Source organism: Parasteatoda tepidariorum, chromosome X1 (assembly GCF_043381705.1).
Source record: "Parasteatoda tepidariorum isolate YZ-2023 chromosome X1, CAS_Ptep_4.0, whole genome shotgun sequence".
Lineage (NCBI taxonomy): Eukaryota > Metazoa > Arthropoda > Arachnida > Araneae > Theridiidae > Parasteatoda > Parasteatoda tepidariorum.
This window is the reverse complement of record NC_092214.1, coordinates 32,769,794-32,796,727: the sequence shown is the minus strand read 5'-3', so window position 1 is coordinate 32,796,727 and position 26,934 is coordinate 32,769,794. Positions and strand designations below refer to the sequence as shown.

The window sequence follows — 26,934 nt, the reverse complement described above, 5'->3', positions numbered from 1 at the left end:
AGGTAAATTGAAAAATATTTCTATCCAGTACATGTATGGTAGTTGCAATCTTATGCGTAGTTCACAGTACACAGTTTAAAATTTCTAGGAAAATTGGTTAAATAACAATTTATTTAATTTTTATTTTATCATATTCAACTAAAATAGTCAAATAATCATTAAAAAGAGGATATTCAAGCTGTTAACTATATGAAAAATCGTTTATTGACTGTTTTCATCTAATAAGGTCCACCTAATGAAGCTACTCATAGTTCTAGCAGCTGGGTACATATTATAGCAAAGAGGGCTAATCTTTCAATCTCATGACCGGCTGAACGGGGTTCGAATCCCAGCGTTGACACCACAACATATCTTCAACACATGCATGAGCTTCCAGTATCCTGCATTTCCCAATTGGTGACCATGGACTTTTAAAATACGAAATTTTCATCCATGCACAGATGGCAGCACCACAGAGCTGCCTAACACAACAAACTCTAGTATTTCCCATCTCTCACGATAGATGAAACTACCAGAAAAACTACTTAAGAACATATTCTATTGTTTATTTGACAAAACACAGCTCAACTACAACCTAACTCCAATGTCCAGATAAATTTTTTATATATTTTTAACCTTTGAAACCATGCTAGATGTAAATAATTACAAAATCGCACAGTTTTTACTGATAGTTTCCAGTGCCAGTTGTAAATGGTATCAAAACCGTAAAGGTAAAAGAATGTTCCTAAACGTAAACTTTAAGGTTAATAGGATGGGCTGACTGCTGGTCATTTTACCGTAATTTTAGAATAAGAATTCTAATAGTGCGTAACGAAAATTTATCATTTTTATGATTTTGATAATTTTTTGTTATCAGAATTATTTTTAATTGCAATTTTTAATTATTTCTAATTTCTTAATATGATGAATGTGGTTTTCTAAAAAATTTTAAAAACTTACAGACACTGTTTAGATTTTGCCTTAACAACAAAACTTTTTTACTGCATTTTTTTAGAAAAGTTTTCATGTCCGTTCGGAATATCACTATAACATTTTTAAATTTAATCTGAAAATCATTTACTTTTTAAAAATTTTACAAAATTAACTATTTTATACTTGAATGATTTTGTTCATCTTAGTATTTTAAAAGTACAAATATCATGACCAATAATATTATTTCGTCATTTTGATATTGGGTCCTAAAATCAGATTAGTTTATTATTTAAGTAATGCCGTTCAAGTTTCACTGAATGACATGGAAGGACTTACTTGTTGAATTACAATTGAAGCACTGAAAAAGGAACCAACTCGGATGTGTACCTTTCTGAAATTTTAAAAACCAGGTGTCAAAATTACGTAATTTTAAAAAAAGGATGGAAAAAGTCGCCAACTATATTTCCATTAAGAATCATAAAAAAACTGTAATTTTTGTGACATCAGTATGAAATTTTCGAAGAATGTACCATATACGCCATTCATTTCTTTTAATTTTTTCTTAATTGCTTTGCTTTATATAGTTTTATAATCGTCTTTGAGCAGCCATCCTAATTTTGAGTTTATGACTACCAATTTTCAACTCCTTGAAATCTTGAAGCCTTGAAATTTTGAACCCAATTCAGAAAACAAGGGAACTCCTAGATAAGTATTGAAAGAAATTTGCCTGAGTGAAGGACTTAATAATGGAGCTAACCAGCGTTTGCTTTCAACGGAGAAGAAAACCACGAAAATATCCCATAGATAGCCTCACGGCAAGGAGACTCTAGCTCATGATCCGCCTACCATTGAGGATATTTTACGTCAGTACTGCGGTAGGTGTGAACTGGGTGCTGAATTCTTATCGACCAGCCGTCGCTAGGATTCGAACCAGGGTCACCTCATTGGAAGGCGAGCTCTCTATCCTTTGAGCCACCATATTGCTTCTCATAAAATTATTTCATTGATATGAAATAATTTTATGAGATGATATGTGAAGATGATATGTGAGGAGCTTAAGAGATTCTATGAGACATTTTCGTGAATTTGAGAACATCAGCTTTTTAAAATGTAGCAATATCAGGAATTTGTCTACAACACACATTTACACATTGAAAAATATCTTATTTAATGACCCGGCAGAAAAAAATTAGTACTATAAATACAGCTGTCCATATAACTTAAAAGTTTAAACTTTTTTGGATTATCACTTGGTGCTTTTCTCTATGTTCTTCATATATTAAATGTATTCTTATACTTCAAACATAAAATTTTCAACGGTACCTTACTTTCTACATATTTGGAAGAAATATAAAATTCAGTATTTTACTTTCTAAGTATTTTTAAGACTCAAATGTTTTGTGCAATTCCTTTTTACGTAGCATGCTTACAAACTTTTTCCAGCTACACGGTTTGTTTGCAAACTTTATCTGCACTTACAGATAAATCGATTCATCGTTGAACGATAATATCGCTGACTTGATCCTTAATATGTTCGATATTTTCTGCAACTTTAACGATTTTTTAAATTGAACCATGTTTTTTTTTTCAAGCTGAACATCCGCGTAATCAAGTTTAAAAGGTACTATAATATGGTTCAACTTAGCACATTTTTGAAGTTGCACTGACCCATATTATGGTTCAAAACTCTCCGAAAATTTCTATCAGTGAAAGCTTTTTTTTAGTAACCCTTTTTTAATACGGAATTACTTGTTAAGAATAAATTCAAATAAAAATAAAAATAACATTCGATAAAAAAATAAATAAATGAAACTGTCTTTTTCTTATGGCGTCTCCAAACTGGAAGAAGTGATGAGTTATCGGCTGAGTGGTTTTCAGATGTGCTAAAACATCTTGTTTACATTACAACAAAGTATCAGTCAAATCTGTCACCTTGTTCCACCATATGTTATTATGTCACTAGATTGATTGGCAGAAAAAAACAACGTGTTTCCTTACTAATTTGCTGTTACTAAATTTACTCATTACTAATGTTTAATGCACTAATAATGTTTTTACACTTGATATTGGTGCAAAGTTAGGGGCAGCTAATTTATGGGTACGAGGGAAGTTATCGTGGAAAATATTTTTGAATTTTATTTTTAATTATTATTTTGAAATATTTTGAAAATCTGAATTTCCATATGAACGGTAAAATTACCAGATGAGTGATCTAAGTACCTAACATTTTGTTTTTTTTCTTTCTGTTTTTTTAAGCAAAATTATGTTTTTTTTTACCCTAAATATCTTTACCATACAGCACAGTAGTTTTACCAGAATTTTTTCTCTGTGAGGAGTCATTTTGTTTATTTAAGCTCCGTACATCCATACATCCGTTAATTAAAAATAAAAGGCAAGGGAAATATGAATATTAAAATATTTCATAAGAATAATAGTTAATATTTTCTTATTATTAAAAATTGTCGAAAGTTGCAATTAAAAAGCAAATAAAGAATTTACTTTTTTACCATTTAAACCTTCAAAACTTACAGATAAATTTTGAGCGATCAATAACAAAATAATTCCAGTTGCTCACAGTAGCAAACCACAGTTTTCACATAAACCTCTCTTTTAACTACCTGTTAGAAGATAATATAAATAAGCAAAAATCAACTGGAATGAAAATTAAATAAAAGAATACTCATGTAAAAAAGGATAACTAATATTGTTGTTTATTTTGAACTGTAATTTTTTTTAAATTTCAGCTGGAAATACTGTATTTAATACTGTATTTATGCTGATGAAAGCACATTCTTCTTCATTGCAATCTGTATGCGAGTGCCCGAATTAAATTAAAGACTGATTTGAGGCGTCATTCTATTTGTCGACCTCCTTTTTTTCAGAACTGGTCAAAAGTATCGAAAGTTTTGCTTCCTTGCGGAATTTTGTTTTTAATGTAAATTTGTAAATTTTCTTGTTTTTGTTTTCTACTTACTTATGTAAACCTCATGCTATACTTTGTGGAGCATGAGAAATTTTCAATCATTTAAATAAAATAAAAATACTGTACTTATAAAAAATACAAATTAATTTTCTTCAATGAGCTATAAATTTTATTTCAAATTATGAGGCATTTATTTTTTATGAATATTTTTATGTGTATAAGTACTTATTTACATCTTTTGGTATTAGTGTACAAAATTCCACTTATTCAAAAACTTTAAACGCTGGTGTAAACACCTTGAGCATTTTCACTGTAAGCAAGTTGCAATTTAATTTTTTTTCATTATAATTTTATTTTAAACTAAATTGTGTTAAGAATAGCTAATTTTTTAAAAAAAGTTGAGAAGTTTTCTACTTATTTTGCTTTGAGGGAACATATTATTTAAGTATCTGGAAACATATTATTTCACTTGATTATTTAAATATAACTGACACAAATGTATGCTTTTTTTCTGTCATTTTTATCAAGTAAAATCGTTGTGTATCGAAAGATATATTATTATTAAACAAATGCCGATATTCATTATAATTTAAAATACTCATAAGTATTAAAAGCTTAACCGTTTGAAATAAACTTTGACTCATATTGAACAACAGTATATGAACATTTTATAACTATAACAGTGAAAGTATTAAAATATATTTATCAGAAAAAAAATCCCATTTTCTTATGATAAGAAAAGCAAATTTTTGCTCTCGCGTACGTCTGACTTCCTATAATGTGAAAGAGTGAAGAATTCGATGTTTTATAAGAAAGAAATAAACTATTTTCATTTTTTTATATTAATCCTTAGAGCTCTATGACGCCCTCACAAAAAGGATAACCAGTAAAAATGTTAAGATACTAAATTTCTTTTTTTAAAAAACTGTGGTAGTTAGTAGGTAATCTCAAAATTTTTATTGCTTATTACTAATATGCTTTTCCTTTTAAGTTCTCGGAAAACGAGAATCGAATTTAAGCTCCTGTAAAAAATATTTATAACCATTGCATGCATAATAAAATTTGATTTTCTTGCAATATGTCGATTAAAAACGATTTTTAATGTGGAAAAAGTTTGTAAATGTAACTGCTGCCTAGACTAGACCACTGCAATAGAGCGTGTAATAGTTCTTGTCCCTGGAAAAGTCTATAAGGACTCACGCAAGTTGACCTGAACGAAATTTGTATTGTTGAGTACCGATTTCCAAATACATGTCATATCATTGTAGGAGTTACGAACACTATTTTATTTTTCCGAAAAAAAATAGCATGATAAACGCTTAAACAATTATTATTTTTTTCTTTTTTACACACCGCAACCAGACGAAAAGATAGATAACTTGCTGTGTCACCTGTGAAACCGAACAACCAATCAGAAGAGACTTCTCTTTCCTATTCCTAAACAGACACTATCAGGTGGTTGCTCTTCACGGACCGTTGAATGAGATGACCGCTTCCTTTGCGGATCAGCATCAGAACGAAAAAGTTTGGACACATCGAAACATATCGTTTGGCGCTTTTCTTTGCTTACATGTGCCTTCAACGGCGCGGCTGATGAAAACACGAGGTCTCGGAACATATTGGTTCCGCTCTTATTTCACGATTTGATTCGTTTTGCGTACGAGAATATCTACTATTTACCTCTACTTGCCTATCAGCTAGTTTTTTATTCGAATACCTGAGATGCGTGGAATACTTTCTCTGTGACTGTGAATAGTGAATAAATATTTTATTCAATATCTATTTATTAGATGTGTTGAAAATTTCCTCGAGGGATACGGATTTGATCGCTACTCAAAACTGATTGATGAAAAAATAGATTTCGATCGGAAGTAAAAGAAAACGATTTTTAAAGAACTTTCAAATTATCGTTTGAAATCATTTAGTTTGGTTGATTGGTTAAGTTATTGTGAAAATTATATTTTGTTCTACGTCATTACTGTAGCACTTACTTAGATAAATATATTTATTCAATTATTTATCTACACTTTTGAAAATTGAATATTTAAAATCAAAATGTGAAAACGATATGCATCATTATTCTTATTAATTTACTAATAGCATGATTAATTCCATGATAAAGTTATACGTTTTCTAGTCTCACTTACAAAAAGTTTTCATCATGCCGCTATTTAGTGCAAGAAAAAAGAAAGAAGAGTTTAGAAGCAATAATCACACAAATGGCTCAGGATCTTCATCTCCGAACTCTCCAAGTACTCCGGAGCGATCTAATACACCTAATAATTATCATCAAAATGGACAACATAGTCCGGTGAGTCCTGAACAAGTACGTGAACTTCCAGTTCATAAACCAAAATTGGTTTTCCATTGTCAACAAGCGCAAGGAAGTCCAACAGGAATAATATCTGGATTCACTAATATTAAGGAGCTATACCAGAAAATATCAGAGTGTTACGATTTTCCTGTATCTGATGTAAGTAAAAAAAATTTTTTTTTTTATAAAATCAAAAATTATACCTTAAGTACAAATAAAAATAATGGAAGAGCGGCTCTATCACACATACTCACTAAAAGTTCGAAGGTGTAGAGAAGTTCGCAGATTACACTTAAATTTTTGCCGCTGTAATCTCAATATATCCTACGTAGCTATATGTCATATCTATATATTGTATAGCTATATATTATTTAGCTATATATTAAGTTGTTATGCGAAGTGAGAGCAAAGAGCAACGCTGTTATGCGTTGTTGGAGCAAAGCTATTCAAGCTATGCATTATATAATTTATATTATATAGTTTCATGTTTATAAATGCTTATTTTTTCCCTAATTATAGGTGGTTGTAAATTTTAGTTATCTTATTAATTATTTTTAATTAATGATGATATTATTAGGCAGAAATATTTTGTAGTGTATAATGAGTATATTAATTTTTATAAACTTAATGAACATAATCTCTCAGCTGTTCTATATTTTTTCCAGACGTACTTCGTCAATACTGATTTTTCAAGCATTTTATATCTATTGTTTGCATCTTTCTCTCATTTAGATGTCGTGCAAGTTTTAAGCTAATTGCGTAATGTTCCAGAATTTTTCTTTTTGTTCCTTGATTTTAATTTTAAATTAATAATTTATTGACAGAAGCTACAATTTATGATATAAGTGAATTTCAAAAAAACTTAATTGTATGTCAGATAAGTTAATATATATTTTTATACGTTAATATATATATATTTCTTATAAGTTAATTATATTATATTTCTTCGTGTATTTCTCTACATAACATCAAAGGCAAGTGAATAACGAATTTCATTATAAGCGATTTCAATATAAACGAATATGGCAATTAATTTAGCAATTTGATAGGTTATCAATTGATCACGATGCACGGAGAAAAAAATTCTGGTAAAAGTACCGTGTAATGACATTTCTGATAAAAAATAAATTTAAAAAAAAACAAGCAAGCATAATTCTGGTTGTAAAATTCAAATTACGCGGTATTTAAACCATTCATTTGTTAATTTTTCTATTCATATGGTAACGGTTTACCGGAAATTCTGATTATCAAAATTATAGTTCTTATTACCACACATCTAGTACAAAATACAAAAATGAAAAATAAATTTAACTGAATAAATGATTTTATGCCATGCTCTTAGGTATCATGATAAAATTACCAAATTTAACTACATTTACCAACTTTTATCACGCGTTTTAAAACCATATTTTATTGTTAAATTTACCAAAATCATAACCGAAACTCTTCGGAAACAATAATAAGAGCTGCTCGGTGTTCCCATAGAGTCAGAAATGGAGGAAATTTTATCACATTCTGGTAGTTTTGACAATACTTTTTTTTTCTCAGTGGGTTTTTAATACACACTTTTGTTATGCCTCCTAATTTGAATGTCATCAAAGTGCTGAAGTAAAATAAAATGTTGGGACTAAATATTCAGTTATAACTTGAACGAACAGCCTATGAAAAATATAAGAATCAAGAATATAAATTTAATTTTCTTTCATTCATAGCAGATTCCTTGAACTTATTAATGAAAAATTAAAGTGTATGGAATGGATGTATGAAAATATAACTATTTGTACTTTTATTCTTAATTCCAAAACTGTTTTGAACTCTTTAAAAAAATTGTGAAATTGAAAATAAATTTTGCCAAAAATTTTCTTTTCATTTATTGGATAAATTCAATGAAAATATATGAAATAAATATAATGGCATGTAAAATAAATCTGTTATAAAATTGTTAACATTTCACAGTTGTAGATTTTTAATGGACGGCCAACTGGTTATTAAATAGTTTTAGTTTCTATTGCTTATATTCAAATTTAGAACTTTTCAAAAATAAATAAGGAACTTCTATAAAAAAAATATTAACAGACCATGAACAAAAATGTGTACTTTTGAATTTATTTTCACAAATATAAATTTTTATTAAATTTTAAGCCCGAATGACAAATAATTTTAAGCCAAGTCGATGTTGGCTCCCTTTTGTTTTCGCTATATTTTCTTTTTAAAAGAAGTGTGCAATTTAAGGGTTCATTTATTTCTTTTCAAAGGAAATGAGTTTCAAATTGTTTCTTTCTGCTTTACTGTCATTATTGCTAACGATGTACCTAAATTTTTTGACCTGCATGTAATAATAAATCAAGTCATTTTCTTACTTTTTTGCTTGTCCAATAGCCCTACATTTCGTGAAGAAAACATTAAATCGGACGACACGGAAGTAGAATTGGGCAAGGAAAACCGGTGGGATCATCATTCTGGCAATATTAGTTTTTTTTTTTCAGTCAAAAACGGGACAAGTAAACTTGCAAGACAAGTTAAAATTTCCAAGTAAATTACAATCATTCAATAATTCAAGGAACTCCTTTGAAAAATTGATTGTAATAAAAAATTAAACTAAATTGAAATAACTGCATCTATTAATCTTTGAAGCTGATTCTATTACGGATATCCTTAATTACGAATCTTTATAATTGATGTTTTGCTTAGAAATGCACTAAACACGTATTAGAAAAGGAAAGAAAAGCTAGAAAAACAATAAGTAAAATAAATTTTTTTTTGAAATTTATTATATACAGGTTGCTTCGGAAAGACCAATTGGGTAATTGGAGATTGAAACTTAAAAGTGCTTCTAAAAATAGTCTTTTAATTCCTCCGATTCTTCAAACTTGTGTTGTTTATTACATTCGCCTTTCTGTTTTATGACTTGCAGATTTCAATAGCGTTATGTTTCTTTCTCGTTGAAACATTAAATTGCAATCCCCAAATTTATTACTTTTTTGTTTTTATTTTTATAAGGACTAAAAAAAATACATATTAAAGGGAATCTTTACGGAACACCCTATAAATTGCTTTTGTTAAATTTTTCTAACTGGCCAAAAAACTTGTTTTTAAATTAAATTAATTTATACGAAAAGAAAAGGTTTTAAAAATTTTTGCTTTTTCATGCAAATAAAAAGAAGAAAAACAAAACAGGCACAGAATATTCGATGTTAATAAAATTGCTGATGGGCTGCTTGACTCGATGAATATCTTCCTCATTCATTCTTTCTCATTTGTTTTACTTTCCATGATAGGTTTAGTTAACTGAATTTTATTAAATAACGTTCGCAATGCCGCTGCTTGTATAGTCAAATGACTACTTTGTGGTTCTGAAAGGGATAAAAAATAATATTTCAATAACCTGAATAAGTATTTTTGCTTTTCTTAATAAATCTAAAACTCAGTTTAAATCTCACCGATGAAGGAATTGAATATTTTTTATAAGGGTACATATTTTTCTTTAAGGGAAACGCATGTCGTAGGAATTACTTTTTTATACTAACTGATTAAATAAATTACAAAAAAATAGAAATTTTTAAAGCAACTACCTCAAAAATTATGAATCTAAATATGATATTGTTAACTAAAATATTTTAATTCGTGGTTCAATTACCTTGATAACATAATTACAAATATTTTTTTTTATTATTGAACCATAAAAATTGTACTTTTAGAATATATTATTTGGAAACTTAGAAGCAATGCTATATAAAAAACTATGTACTCCGTATAAATCTTTAGTCTGCTCTGTTGTTTATAAAAGAAACCCTGCAAAATTGTTATTTTTTAATTTTTAAATTAATTTCCTGAAATTTTTCTGCTAAAATTTCACTTTTATCCTCCTTTTCTCATAGAACTCTCATTTGTGATAAATAAAACTGTGAAACACAGAACCGTTAAGGTTAACACGAGGTTTAAGAAAATATACATAAATAATTTTATTTTCTTCAACGATAATAATAATTTTTTTCTTAGAAAATAAATCAGAGTTAAATATGCAGGATTTGTCGTGAAGGCCGTCTTCAGTATATATATTTTAACTTTTACGGGGCCCTTTTAATACCTCTTATTATGAAGCCATAAGAAAAATTAAACATTTAGAGCCCTAGAATTTTTACTTATATTATTGAAATAAGTATGATTTTTTTTCCTACTTTTATTCCTAAAAAGAAGTATTTTTACATTTTCTGTCTATCTTTCTTTTAAAAAAATTTACACTATCATTTTATGTAATTGAAATAAATAAATTACTGAAATAAATTTGATTTTTTTTCCTTAATTCATTTCGAAAAACAAAATAACTTAACATTTTGTCTATTTTCTTTTTTAAAAATTTACCCAATCATTTTATTTTTATACTTTACACGCACAGTATTCATGGTTCTTGAGTAAGGAATTTCGCATTTAATAGTTCACCTTTAATAATAGTTTAAAGATATCTAAATAAATCTTATTTTTTAATTCTATTTTTTTTTTGTGTGTTAGGGGTCTTTAGAGATGTTGTGACTACTGCCTCCTACCTATTTCATTTATATGAGACTAGAAATTAGGCTTACAATTTTCAATGCTAAAATTAACTTCAAGCGGCTCTGCTGTCTGGAACGTCCGGAAAATTTTCTAAATAATCCTTTGAATTTTTATCGCCTTATTTCATATTTAATGCGAGATACATTCTTCAAACGCTTATACGCAATTAACAGGCTAAGGGTATAAAATTACGACAGATGAATCTATAATATTATGACAGATGAATCTCTGAAATTACGACACATAACTAAATATTAAATTTTCCTTATAAGTATTGAAAAGTTTAATAGAAGACTGTACCGAGAAACATTCAGAAAAATGCGCCAAAGTTTATGATTAAAAACATGATGTATTAGAGTGCAAGTGTGTTTTAGAATTAAATTTATTTTTCTGTGAGGCCATTAAATAATATGATTTTTAATGAGATATTGAGTTTTTTATTACACTTTCACGCTATTGTTATATTTCAAGCTGATGTCACTAAACTCACTAAAATATTACTTCACTGTTGAAAATTCTAGATCAAATTCAAGTATAAAGTACCGGCACTTTGGGTGCATCATTCGTAAAATCCAATTTCACCGTAAAATATTATATCGTAATTTTCGCATGAATATTTATTTAACTAGAGGAATTCAGTGATTTTGTGGTAATTATTAATGTAAAATTACGGTATATAAGATATTTTGTTCCGTAACATGTTCCGGTAAAAATGGATTTTACGGTAAAAAGTACCGGCACCCTGAGTGACGGTTTTTTATACACTGTGCTCTGATGTTTCTAAATTATATTTCTGTGTTGAGAGCAAACCTATCAAGGTTAGTAAACTTTTAAACAGTCCGTTGCCACGCCTATTTCGTAATAATCTGAGCCAAAATCGTGAATATTGATATCCAAGCTCACCTGCTTTCAAATTTTGACCCATACTTTCTCTTAATTTAAAAACAATAAAGAATCACTTTGCATACTTTCCTTGATCTCATTTCTCATAAACGTCCGATTCTAAGTCATTTGTAATGCGGTTAAAAACAATGCACCAAGCACGTGTTTATTTTTCATTTTCACTTATTGTATTCTTAATTCAGATACTTTAGTGAAAACACATTCTTAACAGGGTCATCTTAGTTGTGAGAATTGTGGATATGCCTCTAAACTTAAACATAACATCTACTTTTTGGGACACGCATTTTTGACCTCATTGGGCGTCCGGTTCAGATTCATAACTAGAAACTAAGCTTCTACTGCATCACACGCAAAATATAAACGCCCAACAACAGGAAATAGAGAAAAAAAAATCTTTTTTTCTTTTTACCCATGCAAATCACGAAAACTATCCTAAAATACAATTATATATACATTTTTTTTAGAAAAAGCGTTAATTAGTTTCCTCTCATCACGGTTGACTTAGCTTTAGAATGATATCATTTGCAATGGGCTAGTTAATATTTGCGACCATTAAAATAAAAAAAACCGAATTAAGTTAAAGCAAAATTTAAAAGAAATAATTTATAATAAAATAAAATCTGTGGTTAAACTCTAGAACTGTTTTTTACATAAGGTAAAATAATTTACTAGAAATGTGTTAACTTCATTAGAATGAAAACCCGAAGTACATTTTAAATCTTAACTTAGTTTCAAAATGACCTTTTGCTACGAGCTACGTTGAAAAACTTCCCGGTCAAATTATAAAAAAAAGTACCGGCATTTAGCGTGCCTGTATTTTATCATAAAATCCGGAACATGTCACTGAACAAAAAATCTGATACACCATAATTTTTACAGTAAAATCAATGAACCACTCTTATTAAATAAATATTACTGTAAAAATCACTGTATAATATTTTACGGTAAAAATAGATTTTACGGATGATACATGCAAAGTGCCGGTACTTTTTATCGTAATTTGATCGGAATTTTTATGTTGCAGTTTATAATTGTGACTATTAAAATAAGAAACCGAACCAAATAAAACCCACATAAGAAATCACATAAACATTAAAATCTGCAGTTTAACTTAGCAACTCCAATGTTAATATTTTATGAAATATTATGTAATTCATTAAAATTGTGCTAACTCTTATTAGAGAGAGAGCCCAACGGTTTAATTGCGATATTTGATTTTATTTTAGAATGATCTTATCTAATAGGAGGTCTAATTAATCTGATTATTAAAATATAAAACAAATTAAATTAAAAAATAATTTTAAAAAACTGTTAAATAATAAATCTGATTTTATAACAATAATTATTTCATTGTAATGAACGAGAAAATATTCATTCTAATAATTTTCTGTGAATTGAAAAACGTAGTTTTCACGATTTTAAAATAGGTCGTTCTTACATTGAAGCCACGGAAATGGTTTCGAATTTCAATAATTTTCACAGTGCTTGAGTAATTGCTGAATCCAATGTATCAGATTCATTACGTTAGAATGACATTTGACGTTTTATCAATATTCTTTCTACTTTCCCCTTTTTATTCTTCTATCTTAATACTTCTTTCAAATTTTGTACAATTTTTTCTTCATTTTAATATCCTTCTTTTCTTTACCAGTTTACTTCGTTAGTTTCGTTACCAATATTTTATATTCGTCAGCGGTTTGAATAATCGTCGACATTATTATCTCACACATAGTCACTGAAATACATTTCTAACGTTTTTCTATGATTCAATGATTAAACATAACATTTAATTTAATTAAAATAAAGCAAATTACATTTCTAATTTTATTTCAGATTTTCTATGATTTTCAAAGAGATAAGGAACGTTGAAAGCTATTTACAATGATTTAAATTTCTCAACGTTTAATAAACGTTTCTATTACAATTATAACAATTGTTATTCCAAATGTTTTTGTCTTATTTAACAGCAAAAATGTTTAGGTTTTCAAATGCACCAGAATTATAACTACAAGCTCTGCTTTTTTTAAATTTTATTTACTCTCAATCTTAATGTTTTTTATCAATAAATGTTACCACCTTCTGTTCATTTAACAATGGCAAAATTTGTTAACTTGTTAAGGTTAAAATCTTACGACATATATGTTGCAGCAAGTCATAACGTTTTTTCTCAAAAGTGGCGTGGTATTTTCAATACAATTAAAAGAATTTTTGCAGATTTTAAAGAAACAATAATGTAATGTGCAATTTTAAGCGAGTTATATGCAATAGCTTCTAATGCTGTGTGATTAGACTTCTAATGCTGTGTGATTATTGCTAGGTTAAGGGACGCGTGAATTATAATTTACTTGCGTGCACACGAGTGCAAAACTACCTTAATGTAAATATAACTCATCAGACAGCAATGGTGTTAAATAGCTCACGCATTGTAACATCATGCTCCACTTAGCTGACGATTTGCACGAAATACTTTGTAACTGTGCTGTATATCTGGGAAAAACCGTTGTAAAAAATATTTATGAATTTTAATTTTATTTTGTTTTTATAACTTTCTTGAAATTTCAGATTTATGTCTGTAAAATTAAGCATGGTTCTGCTTAGGAGAAATTTGGACCCTTTAACGGAGTCTTCAGAATTTTTTTTTTTTAAATGGACCCTTTACAATATTTTTTTATTTTAAAAACAGACTTTTCACAAAAATCTTCCGTTTAAAAAAAGAAGATGATGACGTCATTAATTGGATTTTGACGTGTTTAAAACTCGTCTAAATGGTGCTTTTTAGTCCAGTGTATAAGCAATTGAAATTTATTTTTGGAAATATTGAATATATTTTTACATTCTTGTTTTTATTATAATTTTACAGTGTCAGATATCATCTTGTATTTATTTACAACTTAAAAGCTTCAACTTCCTGGAATGCAAATGGTTTTCAGGATTTCTTATAAAATCACAAAAATAGGTTTTCCTGTCCCCACAAAATCAGGGCTTTTAAATTTCATACATTCATAAGAATAGGAATCTGGCTGAAAGTACTTTAATCCTAATTTAAGATTCACAAAACTATGGGTAGATTTTTTCCTAATTCACAAAAACAGGATCCTTCACAAAAAGTTTGTACAGTTCCCTTCTTTAACTTCAATAAATGACAAAAAAAAGTTTGCCATGTTTGGAAAAATAGTTATTAGCCACTTATCACACTGAAAATAGCATTCCCTGAATAAATGAGAAGTTTACAAATCGTATGATAATAAATTAATGATTTACAAGTGATTTAGAAGTGCTAAACGTTTTTGAGTTTTCGCTTTACTAAAAATACCATTCTTATAAAATTATCTCAAATTTTAGTATTCTCAATCTTATTTACACAATCTCATATGAACAGGCTCGTAACATATTATTTCGATTGATAATAGAGAAAATCCGGAAATTTTCAATCAGATTAACGAACTTAGATTAATAATAAACTATTAATAAAAACTTGCATTAAATCGTTTTAGATAAAAATTTTAAAATATGTATATTTAATCAAAAAATGACGGAATAAAATTATAATTCCATTATAATAAATTCATTGAAAGTATATATGCGTATTAAATACACTCAGAAATCAAAATAACTCCATTTATATTTCCAAATTAATTATCAGTTTTCTCAATATTATTTACCCATTATCATTTTAACAGGCTCATGACGTATTATTTCGACTGATAATAGAGAAAATCCGGAAATTTTGGAAGTTATCAAAACATAAATCAGTTTATCGGAATAACAAACTTAGCTTAAAAAGAGACTATTAATAAAAACTTACATTAAATCGTTTTAGATAAAAATTTTAAAATATGTATATTTAATCAAAAAATGCCTGAATAAAATTATAATTCCATTATAATAAATTCATTGAATGTATATATGCGTATTAAATACACTCAGGAATCGAAATAACTCCCTTTATATTTCCAAATTAATTATCAGTTTTCTCAATATTATTTACTCATTATCATTTTAACAGGCTCATGACGTATTATTTCGACTGATAATAGAGAAAATCCGGAAATTTTGGAAGTTATCAAAACATAAATCAGTTTATCGGAATAACAAACTTAGCTTAAAAAGAGACTATTAATAAAAACTTGCATTAAATCGTTTTAGATAAAAAATTTAAAATATGTATATTTAATCAAAAAATGCCGGAATAAAATTATAATTCCATTATAATAAATTCATTGAATGCATATATGCGTATTAAATACACTCAGGAATCAAAATAACTCCATTTATATTTCCAAATTAATTATCAGTTTTCTCAATATTATTTACCCATTATCATTTTAACAGGCTCATGACGTATTATTTCGACTGATAATAGAGAAAATCCGGAAATTTTGGAAGTTATCAAAACATAAATCAGTTTATCGGAATAACAAACTTAGCTTAAAAAGAGACTATTAATAAAAACTTACATTAAATAGTTTTAGATAAAATTTTTGAAATATATATATTTAATCAAAAAATGCGGGAATAAAATTATTATTTCATTATAAGAAATTTATTGAATGTATAATGTATAATAAATCAAAATAACTTCATTAATCTTTCCAAACTAAGTATTATTTCTTAGTTATAATTATTATTCATAATTACTATTCTTGTTTAAATAAAATCACGCATATTTTAAAATGTAATTTGAAACATACATTCATAACAACATGCTTATAACTTTTTTTTCACTGATAACGAAGAAAATCCAGATAATTTGAAATTATCAAACCTTAAATGAGCATATACGCACATAAATTGAATTCGGAAAAAATTATGGATAAAACCTGGCGTTAAAATTTTTTTTTAAATTTCATATGTGTTAATAACAGCTTTGTCAGATAATGTGTGAATGAGATAATAATTTTTTCATTACAAGAAACTCATTTAATATATTCAATATATTCAATACATATTCTTTATATATTCAATGAATTTACAAATCAAAATCTCTTTCTTTGTAATTCGGAATTAGATATTTATTGTTTTTCAATTCTTATTCATTATGAAAAAAGTATTCATCAATTATTTTTTGTAAATGGGAAACTTCATCTACAAAAATAGGGAAAAACTTTTGAATGTCAAAATTGCGTTATTAAAGGAATATTTTTATTTAAATAGTTTGATTAAATTTTCTGACGAATAAACACAACTATTATCTCTCTGCACAATTTGGCATTGCTTTAAACAACTTATAAAGCGAAATTTTACTAAGAAAATAAGTTTGTTGCAAAATATTCAGTTGAGCATGTCATAAAACTGTTGCGTGCCAAGAGACGCTCATTAAATATGAGTAAATAGCATAAATTTTTGAATAAAAGCTTTAGTTTCACCATTTTTCTAAGTCCAGTAGCATTTATAAACATTAAAGTAATTACTATGTAAAAAAAAAATAAGTGAACTTGCTCCTTTTGATATTAGCAATTAAATTAAGTACATTAAAGTATTTTTGAATTTAGACTTGTAGCTAAATATTTCAGTTTTTTCATACATATCGCTGGTTCAAAACTAAAACGACACATCTGCAAACGTATTATGCCTGCAGATGTGTCGTTTTAGTTTTGAAGCAGCGATATAGCACGCAACATGAAATTATTATTATTACTATTATTCATTTTAGGGATTATTTATGTTATGTAACTTTTTTTCTAAATATTTATAAAGGTTTCAGAATTTTTTCCTCTTCAGAAAAATTTTGAAACTTTCTTTAGGATTCTTTTATTATTGGTCTCCACAGAATGTCAAATTTCTATTAAAATCATAATTTCCAGATTTAACATCGAAATTTTCAACGTGAATTTTTTTTCCAAGTTGTTTAATATCTTTGTATACATGAAATTAAATTTCTTACTGGACTGCATATTTCTATGTATTTTTCTCCATCACTAAATGTAAATTGATTATGTTTGCAATAATTGGACCGCATATAGTTCAGAAAGTGACCATAACAAAAATTAAAATATTTTTTAATTTTTTTTTGTTCTGAATTTGCCCTCTATTTTTAATCATTCTTCGCATTTTGAGCGTCAAAATAATTTAATGCTCACGTGAATTTATTTCGTATTGTAAGAACGGAAAAAAAAACTGCCAAAGCTGAACTCTTGTTAAGAACTGACATTAAGTTGTTATACATTCATTTTACAACTTGTAATAATGTAATAGGAAAATTTAGGAATAAAATTACTAATAGCATTGAATAAAAATATTAAAAAATGTATGTTTGAATCAAAATATCCCAATTTATAATACAAAATTAAATATTTACTGCTTCTTGACTGCAATTCATTATAATTTTTTGCTTTTTTGAAACCATAAATACTTTTTCTCATGCATTATAGAAGAAAACATGTCGGGTATTGCATTTCTTTCTTTAGCTATTGATAGTTGTTCACCTGTCAATATTTTTAAAACTCGGGGCCACGTGTATTTCAAATTAATTTTTAAAGTATCATTTAATTATCAAGTTTTCATTATTTAAAAAGTTTGAAGGTAAATATGTTAATATTTTGATTGAGATAGTAAAATCAAAAGTATTGGGAAAATCTGCAATACTTTCGATTTTCTACTTCAATGAGAAAAATAACCAACAAAAACTGTGCACTCGAATATAAAATTTGCTGTGCTAGTCATTTTTTGTCGATGAAATTAAACAATACATTTTATTTTAATTATAATAGAATGTTACTGTTGCGTTTTTTACTCACACAAAAAGATGTTTAATGAGATGAATAAAAGCAATCCAAATGTTGAATTACCGAAAAAAAAATAACGAAGCAAATGTTCTATAAGAAATTTTATTCACCAGTTTTTATATTCCTATTTTACTACTTTAAAAATTCTTATGATTTTCAAATCTACTATTTCCTGTAGAAAATGGAATCTTTTGTAGAGTAATATAAGTAAAGAAATTCCAAAAATATATTTAATATTTAATTGCAGTTATCAGCTATTTCCACAAGGTATTAGAAATATTTGCAAAGCAATGAGCATTGAAAATCAATTGCAAAAAATATATTTAATTTACAATTAAAATTCCACTTAGTTTCATACTTATCTCTTAATTTCAGAAAATATTAGAAACTTATACTAAGTCATGACCGTGTCGTTTTTTTTTATAACTTAAAGAAAAAGTTTTATATTTAATTTCTTTACAAATAAAATATTTTACTTCATGCAACTCTTCAGAAAATTTTGATTTACATGTAAAATCATTCAAAAACTATGAAAATTAAGATATGTGAGTCTTTTGAGATCTATAATGTAATCTTATTTTTATATGTAAACAGTCGTTGTTGAAAATATAGCTTTTTAAGAATATTTAGCGAACGTTAATAAAAAATAAAATACGTAAAGAGTGAAAGACTGCTATGAAACAATGTACACTGTCATCTCAAAAATATTTAATGACGATTGCAAATTTTTCACCACCTTTAAAGGATACGTTGTATAAATAAATAATATACCAGGTGTTCGAGGCAAGTGAGGCATGTCTAATAGTAAGCAGATGGAAAGTTATTATACTGAAAGAAAAGTAACTGTTAAAGCATGATAGCAGATAAAAAGACTCGGCTTAAAAAACCCCAAAAAGATATGCAGGATAAAGGAAAATTATTTTCCCAACTTTTCGCGCATTAATCAAAATCAAGTAATCAAAATTGCTCTATTCTAAATACGATGCCAAGTCAAAAGACATAATTATTCAAATTTATCTTTTTTAAACTTAATCACACAATCTTATCGTTCAACTTGAATTTGATTCCGTATTATGGTTGCAGCAAATTTTGCACGATGTTATAGTTCAAGGCACTAGTATTATGGTTCAACGTTCGAAAAATTTTTGTGAATACAATACTTATACTTATTAGGTATCAACTACAGAAAAAAATTATGTTTGCAACATGCTTAGAAATAATTTTTTTTCATAAATTTCTATGTAATGTTATCAAATTCATATTCACACTACACCAAAATATAAAAAAAGTTGCTTCTAATTTAAAGTGTTTGGTTGCATAGCTCACATTTTTAAATTCCGAGGACATCAAAACTCGCTTATAAATTATTTACGTAAACGTGTTGAAAATCATTGCCTCATACATTATCCGCTATATCCCGTTTTAGATTTTTCTTTAATTAATTTTATTGTTTTATTTTCCTTTAAGTTATAAAACAAATATGAGATATTCGTTTTTTTACTGACATTTTCTACTAAAACTTCTTTTTAAATTTAGATCAAGGTTTACTACTGATTTAATGCATATTAAGAGTGTTTAATTATTTATTTCGGAACAAAATTTAAATGATTGGAATGCATAATGAGCTTACAAGCAGTGAAGAATGATTAACAAAAATCGTATTCAGGATGATAAACATGACCTAAAAAGTTGTTCAATTCTTATTTTTGTTCGCAAAAAGTTTTTTTTTCTTTAAGCAAAAACATCTATATTAAGTAAACTTTTTTTCATACATTCTGAAAACACTACATTTCAATCAGTTCATACAAACTTTAATTAAAAGGTAAATTCAGATAATATAAAAATGATACTTTTAATGACGATTGGAAGATATAACTTTCATAGATAAAGAATGTTTGGAAAATGTTTTTAGTTTATTATATTGAATTAATTTAATTTTAATTGAAACTTAATTATGCATGCCTGGAAAACAATTAGAAGTACATAAAACTAATTGTATTGTATAAGTATAGGTCTTTGAAGTCTTGATAGTATTAGAAAATTGTTGGAATATATTTACGTAAGAATATATTACTTGTTTTCTGATTTTTAGCATTACTATAATTAAATCTCAATTGCATTTAAAAAAAAAGTAGATTTAAAAAAATGCTTATACCTGCATACAGGTGAAATAATGAAGCGTTTTAAAACGTTACATTTATTTCCATGTGTTTCAAATGTTTCTGAAATGTCTCAGAAACTAATATTCTTCTGTAGTAGCGAAACTTTCGCTTTTATATAACCAAAAAAACTGCTTCAAGTATGTTTTCAAATCATATTAATATTTCAAAGCATGACTATTACGAACGTTTTAATTAAAAGGATTTTTAACCTTTTCAAAATATTATTCAATACCATTTAATCTGTAAATATATGCAAGGCATTTATTTAATAGCTCTTATAGTTTTAATTACTACATCGTTTCACCATTGAAGTATGATGCAGCTATGTATGTTTCTAAAAGTAATCAACGATGAGGAAATGTAACAAAAGTTCGTAACGTCTCTAAAATATATTAGAAACATGTATTTGATATCATCATTTTTTTTAATCCCAGCATGGTTTCATCATTGACACATCAATGCAATTTTCGCTTATGGGTGTAAAAATGCAGACATTTTACCCTTCAAAACATCCCAAAGACTTATTGAATCATCTTAAACATTTTAAAACATAACAATGATACATCTTTTTATATGTTCATGAAATCATTTGCGATGCGTAGGTTCATCCAAAATCCTTCAATGAGAAAGAATCTTAATATAAAACATGAAACTTTGGTCGATTCACAATACATAACCTTTATGATGGTAATACGTGAAACCTTCATGAAAATAATACAGGAAATCTTTCTAAAAAGTATCATTCAACTCTTGTGGAAAATGAGGAAGACGTTCTACTTCAAGAGATGATACTGGAGAAGAACCGGATTGTTTTTTCTTCCTTCTTTCCTAACGATTTAAGCAAAGCTGATCGGCTAATGCCCCTATTTTCTTGTTACCATTTATTCTGTTTTTCTTTCATTATTCCTTTTCACTCTCTTTCAACTCTTTAAGTCAGTCATGTAGAAAGGAGATTATTTCTCCACTTTCTGAGCACGTTTAAAATGCAGTTTTCGTCAAATTTTTCCCACCCATAACAGTCGGCAAATGCATTTTTTATGTGTTGTTAGTGATATTCACTTTAAACTATTTATTTATGATTTACTTTAAGAATCGTATCAGATAAAAAAAATATTCAATTTGATAAAATATTTTAAAGATATCGGACAAGACATTTGATTATAGAAAAATGCTCAAATCGTAAAAAGAAGCTTTTATGGAATTAAGAAATTATTATGTTTCATTTAATACCCTAACAAAAAAAGAAATTATAACGTTTCTTTTTCCATCATATAAATTGTTAGCAATTCAAATTTGCATCACATATTTAAAAATAATAAATTTTACTCTGACCCATGGATGACTCAAAAATGGCCAGGATGTGAATTTTCTATTTTAAGTTTTTTAACATTAAGAACATTTTTCTCACAAATGTATGGGTTATTAGAACGAATTTTTGGAAAATTTATTTCTAATATATAAGCTCTTTGAATTAAATTTATGTATTTGAAATATATCTGCCTAAAAATATTATTCAACTCAAAGAATATTTCTTTTTATTTTTTTAATACATATTTGTGTTTAAAATACCATAAATCATAAATAAAAAATTACTTATGAAAAGTAAAGTATTTTAAAGAAAGCAAATGAAAAATAGTGTGAAATATGGAACAAAATTTGAGCCGGAATGGGTCAGTGGTTAAGGTACTGGACTGTCTTTATTGTGAAAAAGTAGAATTCGATTCCAAGTTGCGGCTTAAACTCCACCCAGCTTCAGACCGATGGGCACAAGCTTGTCTGGGAAATAAAGGCTACCATTGCTCAGTGCTGAGCACATTGCACAACATGTCATTGGTCACGAAATTAACTTCCATAAACTCCTGGCCCGCAATGAGATGTTGGAGGAAGGTTTTTGCTTTATGTTAGGGTTTAAAGTTATGGGAAAATAACATGAATGAGGTATAATTACCTGATTTTTCATTAATGTTAAGAATACAAAAACTATTTCAGTATAATATTTTTACAATGATTTTAGAAACCAATGTCTCAATATTTTCCTTCGTTTAACATTTATATGCTTCAGAATTGCTTTTATAAGTAAGAAACTTATAATCATTCTTACTGTAAATACTGATAAATTATTTTAATTATTTTTTCACATATTTCAAAAGCTCTAGAAAAAATGAATTATTATTGAATAATTTTTGATCAACTGTTCAACTCCTCAATGTGGGAAAAAACTATTTTCATTTTTCTTTTATTAAGAAAAATTAAATTCCCAGTTAAATTTGTATTTTCAGTTCATTGGGCTAATGAAAAACTTTTCCAAGAATTATATTCATTTTAAAGCCATTGTCTGGTATTTTTTTTATCAAGTAATTACAGATTCGGACAGTAATTAATTTTTTATTTATTTTAACATTTCTCTGATCTCATTCAAACTGATGCTGACAATGAACTTAAAACCTCTTTTTTCTCACTTTGATTCTGACAAATATTTCCATTTCATTCTTAAAATTCGTTACTGACTAGAAATCAATTTTCAATTTCTAAGGGGAATTTTAAGACTCTACTTTTTAAAACTTTTACAATATTCTAAATAGTTGCAAGCGAACTAAGGTAAAGTTTATCAAAAGATTTACTAAAATTTTTATATTTTGCCTTGTTGTTTTTTGAAAATTAAGTCTCGAAAAAATTCTCTAAAATGTTTATGTTGATTATTTTTAATTGTCCAAACTACATATTAATATCTATTTAGTAATTTAAATTTGTAAGAGAACTATTTTAAAATATTTCAGATTATGCAGTAGTTTATAAGAAATATTTAGTTTTTTTAAATTACTTTCAGTAGTAGAAAGGGATGTTTATCCATATCTATATTACCATAAAAATCCAAAATCTATATAAGATACTTTTTTTTTCATTTAATATTGACATTCACATAGTCGCCTTGGTGTACAAAGCGAAAAATAAAAAAATAAAAATCTAAATAACTTTTGATCGGATTGTCATATAATCTTATTGCTTATAAAGGTTAACCTTAGATATGGTTATTGATTTATGCAAACGTTATCTTAAGATATGAAATCAGACATAAAAACATACTTTCTCTGAATATACGAACCTTTTTTAGCGAGGGATTTTTTTAACCTAAAAATATTAGATTAATTAACAGAAATTGGATTAATTACTAGAAAAAACCATATAAAACAAAAGGAGTAATCTATATATTGCTTTTTACGCCGATTGAATATTATTCTTTTAAAGTAAATAATATTATCCAATAACATTGCCAATACATTCCAGTAACATTTTGGAAGAGTATTTTTTTTCTTTGAAGATATTTATATAATTTTACCAATACTGTTTTTAAACTATGCATGCTTGTTTCGAAAATGACCTTTTCAGTTATATTAGATAATGGGAAAAAAATGAAAAGTTAACTTTTATTTTTTTTTTTACTATTCAGACTTCCTTATATTGCAAAATAAAACAAGATTTGCATGCCCTTGAATTTTATGAAGTCTTTTCCAGCAACAAAGGAAACTTTAAACAAAAGTAGATAATAAGTACAGTGTTAAGCAATCCGTACCATTATTTTTAGAAACTATCAACTGGTTATAAATCCTTTACTTTGTTATTTCTAAAATTTGTTAATACGAATTTTTAAGTTTCTGAGAATGAATTTCAGAAAGAAAAAAAACAACTAGAATCATTAGTTACGTTTCATTACGTGTGCGTTAGCAATCTAATGCTTAAGGGATGTAACAAGATGCATTATATTGTTTGTAACATTTTACTAGAGGATAAAAGCTCTAAAAATATAGCACTAAATATCTGTTATTTTTTATTACAGATGTTGTATCTCCAGTCAACAGTAATGTGTCGTTTAATTAATTTGATTGTAATCGTAACTGATTACTGACAATTACTACATTATAATCAATTACCTGATTGCGTGATTACTAACTACGCTTACATGTTATCACGGTAATAAATATACACGTATAATAACGTTGATTACTTATCATTGTGATTTAAGATATTGGCGGAGAATGTTCATTTCGACAAAAAATTATATTTTATGTTATATTGGAAAAAATGTAGACAAAATTTTATTAAATATACGTCTAATTATTGTAATGATAAGCGATCAGTTTAAGCGTAATCGCGATATTTTGATTACTTATGAATATTTGTAATATAGGTCATATGGTTACTTGTAATCCCTATCAATGCAGTTGTTATCAATATTTTGATTACTTGTCGTCATGATTATAAGAAGTTGATAACTTATAATCATGATTATAATTATTTTATTAACTGTAATTCTCTCCATTTGATAATCAGATATATTTGTAGCAATTTATGACAATTTTAACAAAAATGACTATTAGATCGTCATCTTGCGCATTTTAAAGATTACTATGTTTGACTAAATGTATAACGTGGAAGACCAAATGTATAACGTAACTCTCCCCGAGAGTTATTACACATTGAAGATGGGCCGTGCTAGGGAAAAACGGTATCTGCGTGGATAAGCGGTGTCTGCGTGGAAACGCGTGGACAAGAAAAACGAAGAAAAGTATAGTGAGAAGAGGACGGGAAGAATAATGATTGGGGATGAATTTTGATTCAAAAATGTTTTTTTTTTTTCAATCAGATTTTCATATTTTATTCTTTCTCAACGTCAAAAATTGTATTTCTTTTTTTTTTTATTTATATATATTTTTAAATTTTTTTCCTTACAGTTTTGGGGGATGTAAATAAACGCTTCTGACATTAATATTTTTACGACTTCAATTTAAAGAAAATTTTAAAACTTTAAAATTCTTTTCTTTCAAATCAATTTTCAATGACGTTTTTTACCCCTGGTCTTCATTTTTGCTCTATATTTTGATAACCAACTTTCTATATATAAATGAAGGATTAATAATGCTAAAAATAAATTAATTGCGCTATTTATTTATTTTTTACCAATCTTTTTTTTGTATCTTTCATTTAGAGTTTTATTATAAATTTTTTTACTGTCCTTTTTGAAGATAATGAAAAATGTAATTGAATCTTGTTGTACCGTTTTGCACAAATTATTGATTTGCAAATCAATTAACTGCCTTATTAAAAATTATAGTACTTATATTAACAAGCTTCGTATTTCTATCTTTTTACCTGTTTGCGTCAAGTTGACTCTCATAATTCAATTCAGAAATAATTATAAAACGTTTTCTGAAAGTAAAAGCTTTTTTTTTCGAAGGTCCAGTATTATTAAATTATTCAATAAAGTCCAGTAAATCAACTTATTAAATTATATTCATAAGCTTAAAAATTTGCAAAATTTATGTTCATCGTTGTGGCATATTATGCACTATTGGCAGAAATTTCCGTTCATTATTTCAAAATTCAAACTGAAATGAATTCAACGTTGAAATGATTTTTCTGAGAAATGCACAAGGGCTTTATTTTTATCGAATCGAGGTAATCTCAGCCACTGGAAAATATTTTTATGAATAGACGGTTGACAACTAGACCAATAAATATCATATCCTTTACACAATAGCAAGATAAATTTTTGTGAAAGAAAGGCGTATAAAACTGATATTTCAAAATGAGGCTAAAGTCTTGTAAAACATAAATTCGCGCGGTAATATCCAATAACAAATAATCTTTCGCAAAAATGTTTTTTGGATTTAGGGTTCTTCACATACGGTCACTGGGTGCTTATAGAAGCAGAAACATGATTTGCTGGTCGGATGTAAAAAAAAAACTGGCAACGCCTAAAGCTTTTGTTAAAGAACAATAACTGTTACGGCGTGGCGGAATTTTTGTTCTAGAATATTCTTTGCGAGGCCTATTTCCGGCCTTACTATAACTTTATCATATATTATCAACAAACGTGACTTTTTTCATTAATCTACATGAAGATTTCAACTGTGACGTTTGTATTTAGTGGCTTCAATATGTGTCCTAATGACAAAGTTATGATGATTAGTAGAATAGAGAATATTTTAACTAGCTCATCTAATAACCTATTTAATTTAGGGAATCTCTTTTATCTTGTCTCCAAATCCATGAAATTGTTTTAATGAAATTTCATAAACTGTTTCTAACATTCACTAACTTCTTTAATACTATTCTTTTTTTCTTTTCTTTCTTTCTTTCCTTTACTAATTTGAAAACCTTTTCTATACATTTTTGTCAGATTTTAAATTTGAATGCAAGAGTAACAATTCATTCGTTACCCATTGTTAAAAATGACTTGGTGTAATAATAACATAATTATGATGATTGTAGAATGTAGAATCTTTTAACTGGCTAATTTAATAATATATTTTAATTCCAGGGAAATTTTTTTATCGAGCCTTTGTGTCCTGGAAATTGTTTTAATGGAATTTCTTAAACTGTTTCTAGTATTCACGAAGCTTCTTTATTGATATTATTTTTTTAAAACTAATTTGAAAACAATTT

At 27.1% G+C, this 26,934-nt stretch overlaps 1 protein-coding gene across 1 annotated transcript in view; it reads left to right on the top strand.

Annotated features, from left to right (window-relative positions):
- The first annotated feature begins 5,225 nt into the window (after nt 1-5,225).
- The window catches only part of LOC107445935 (PDZ domain-containing protein GIPC-like protein kermit), a 56,167-nt gene continuing 34,458 nt past the window's right edge, over nt 5,226-26,934 (top strand). Inside the window, exon 1 of the mRNA XM_016060443.3 lies at nt 5,226-6,308. Coding sequence (XP_015915929.1) covers nt 5,997-6,308 — 312 coding nt within the window. The 5' untranslated portion in view covers nt 5,226-5,996. The remainder of the gene's footprint in view (nt 6,309-26,934) is intronic.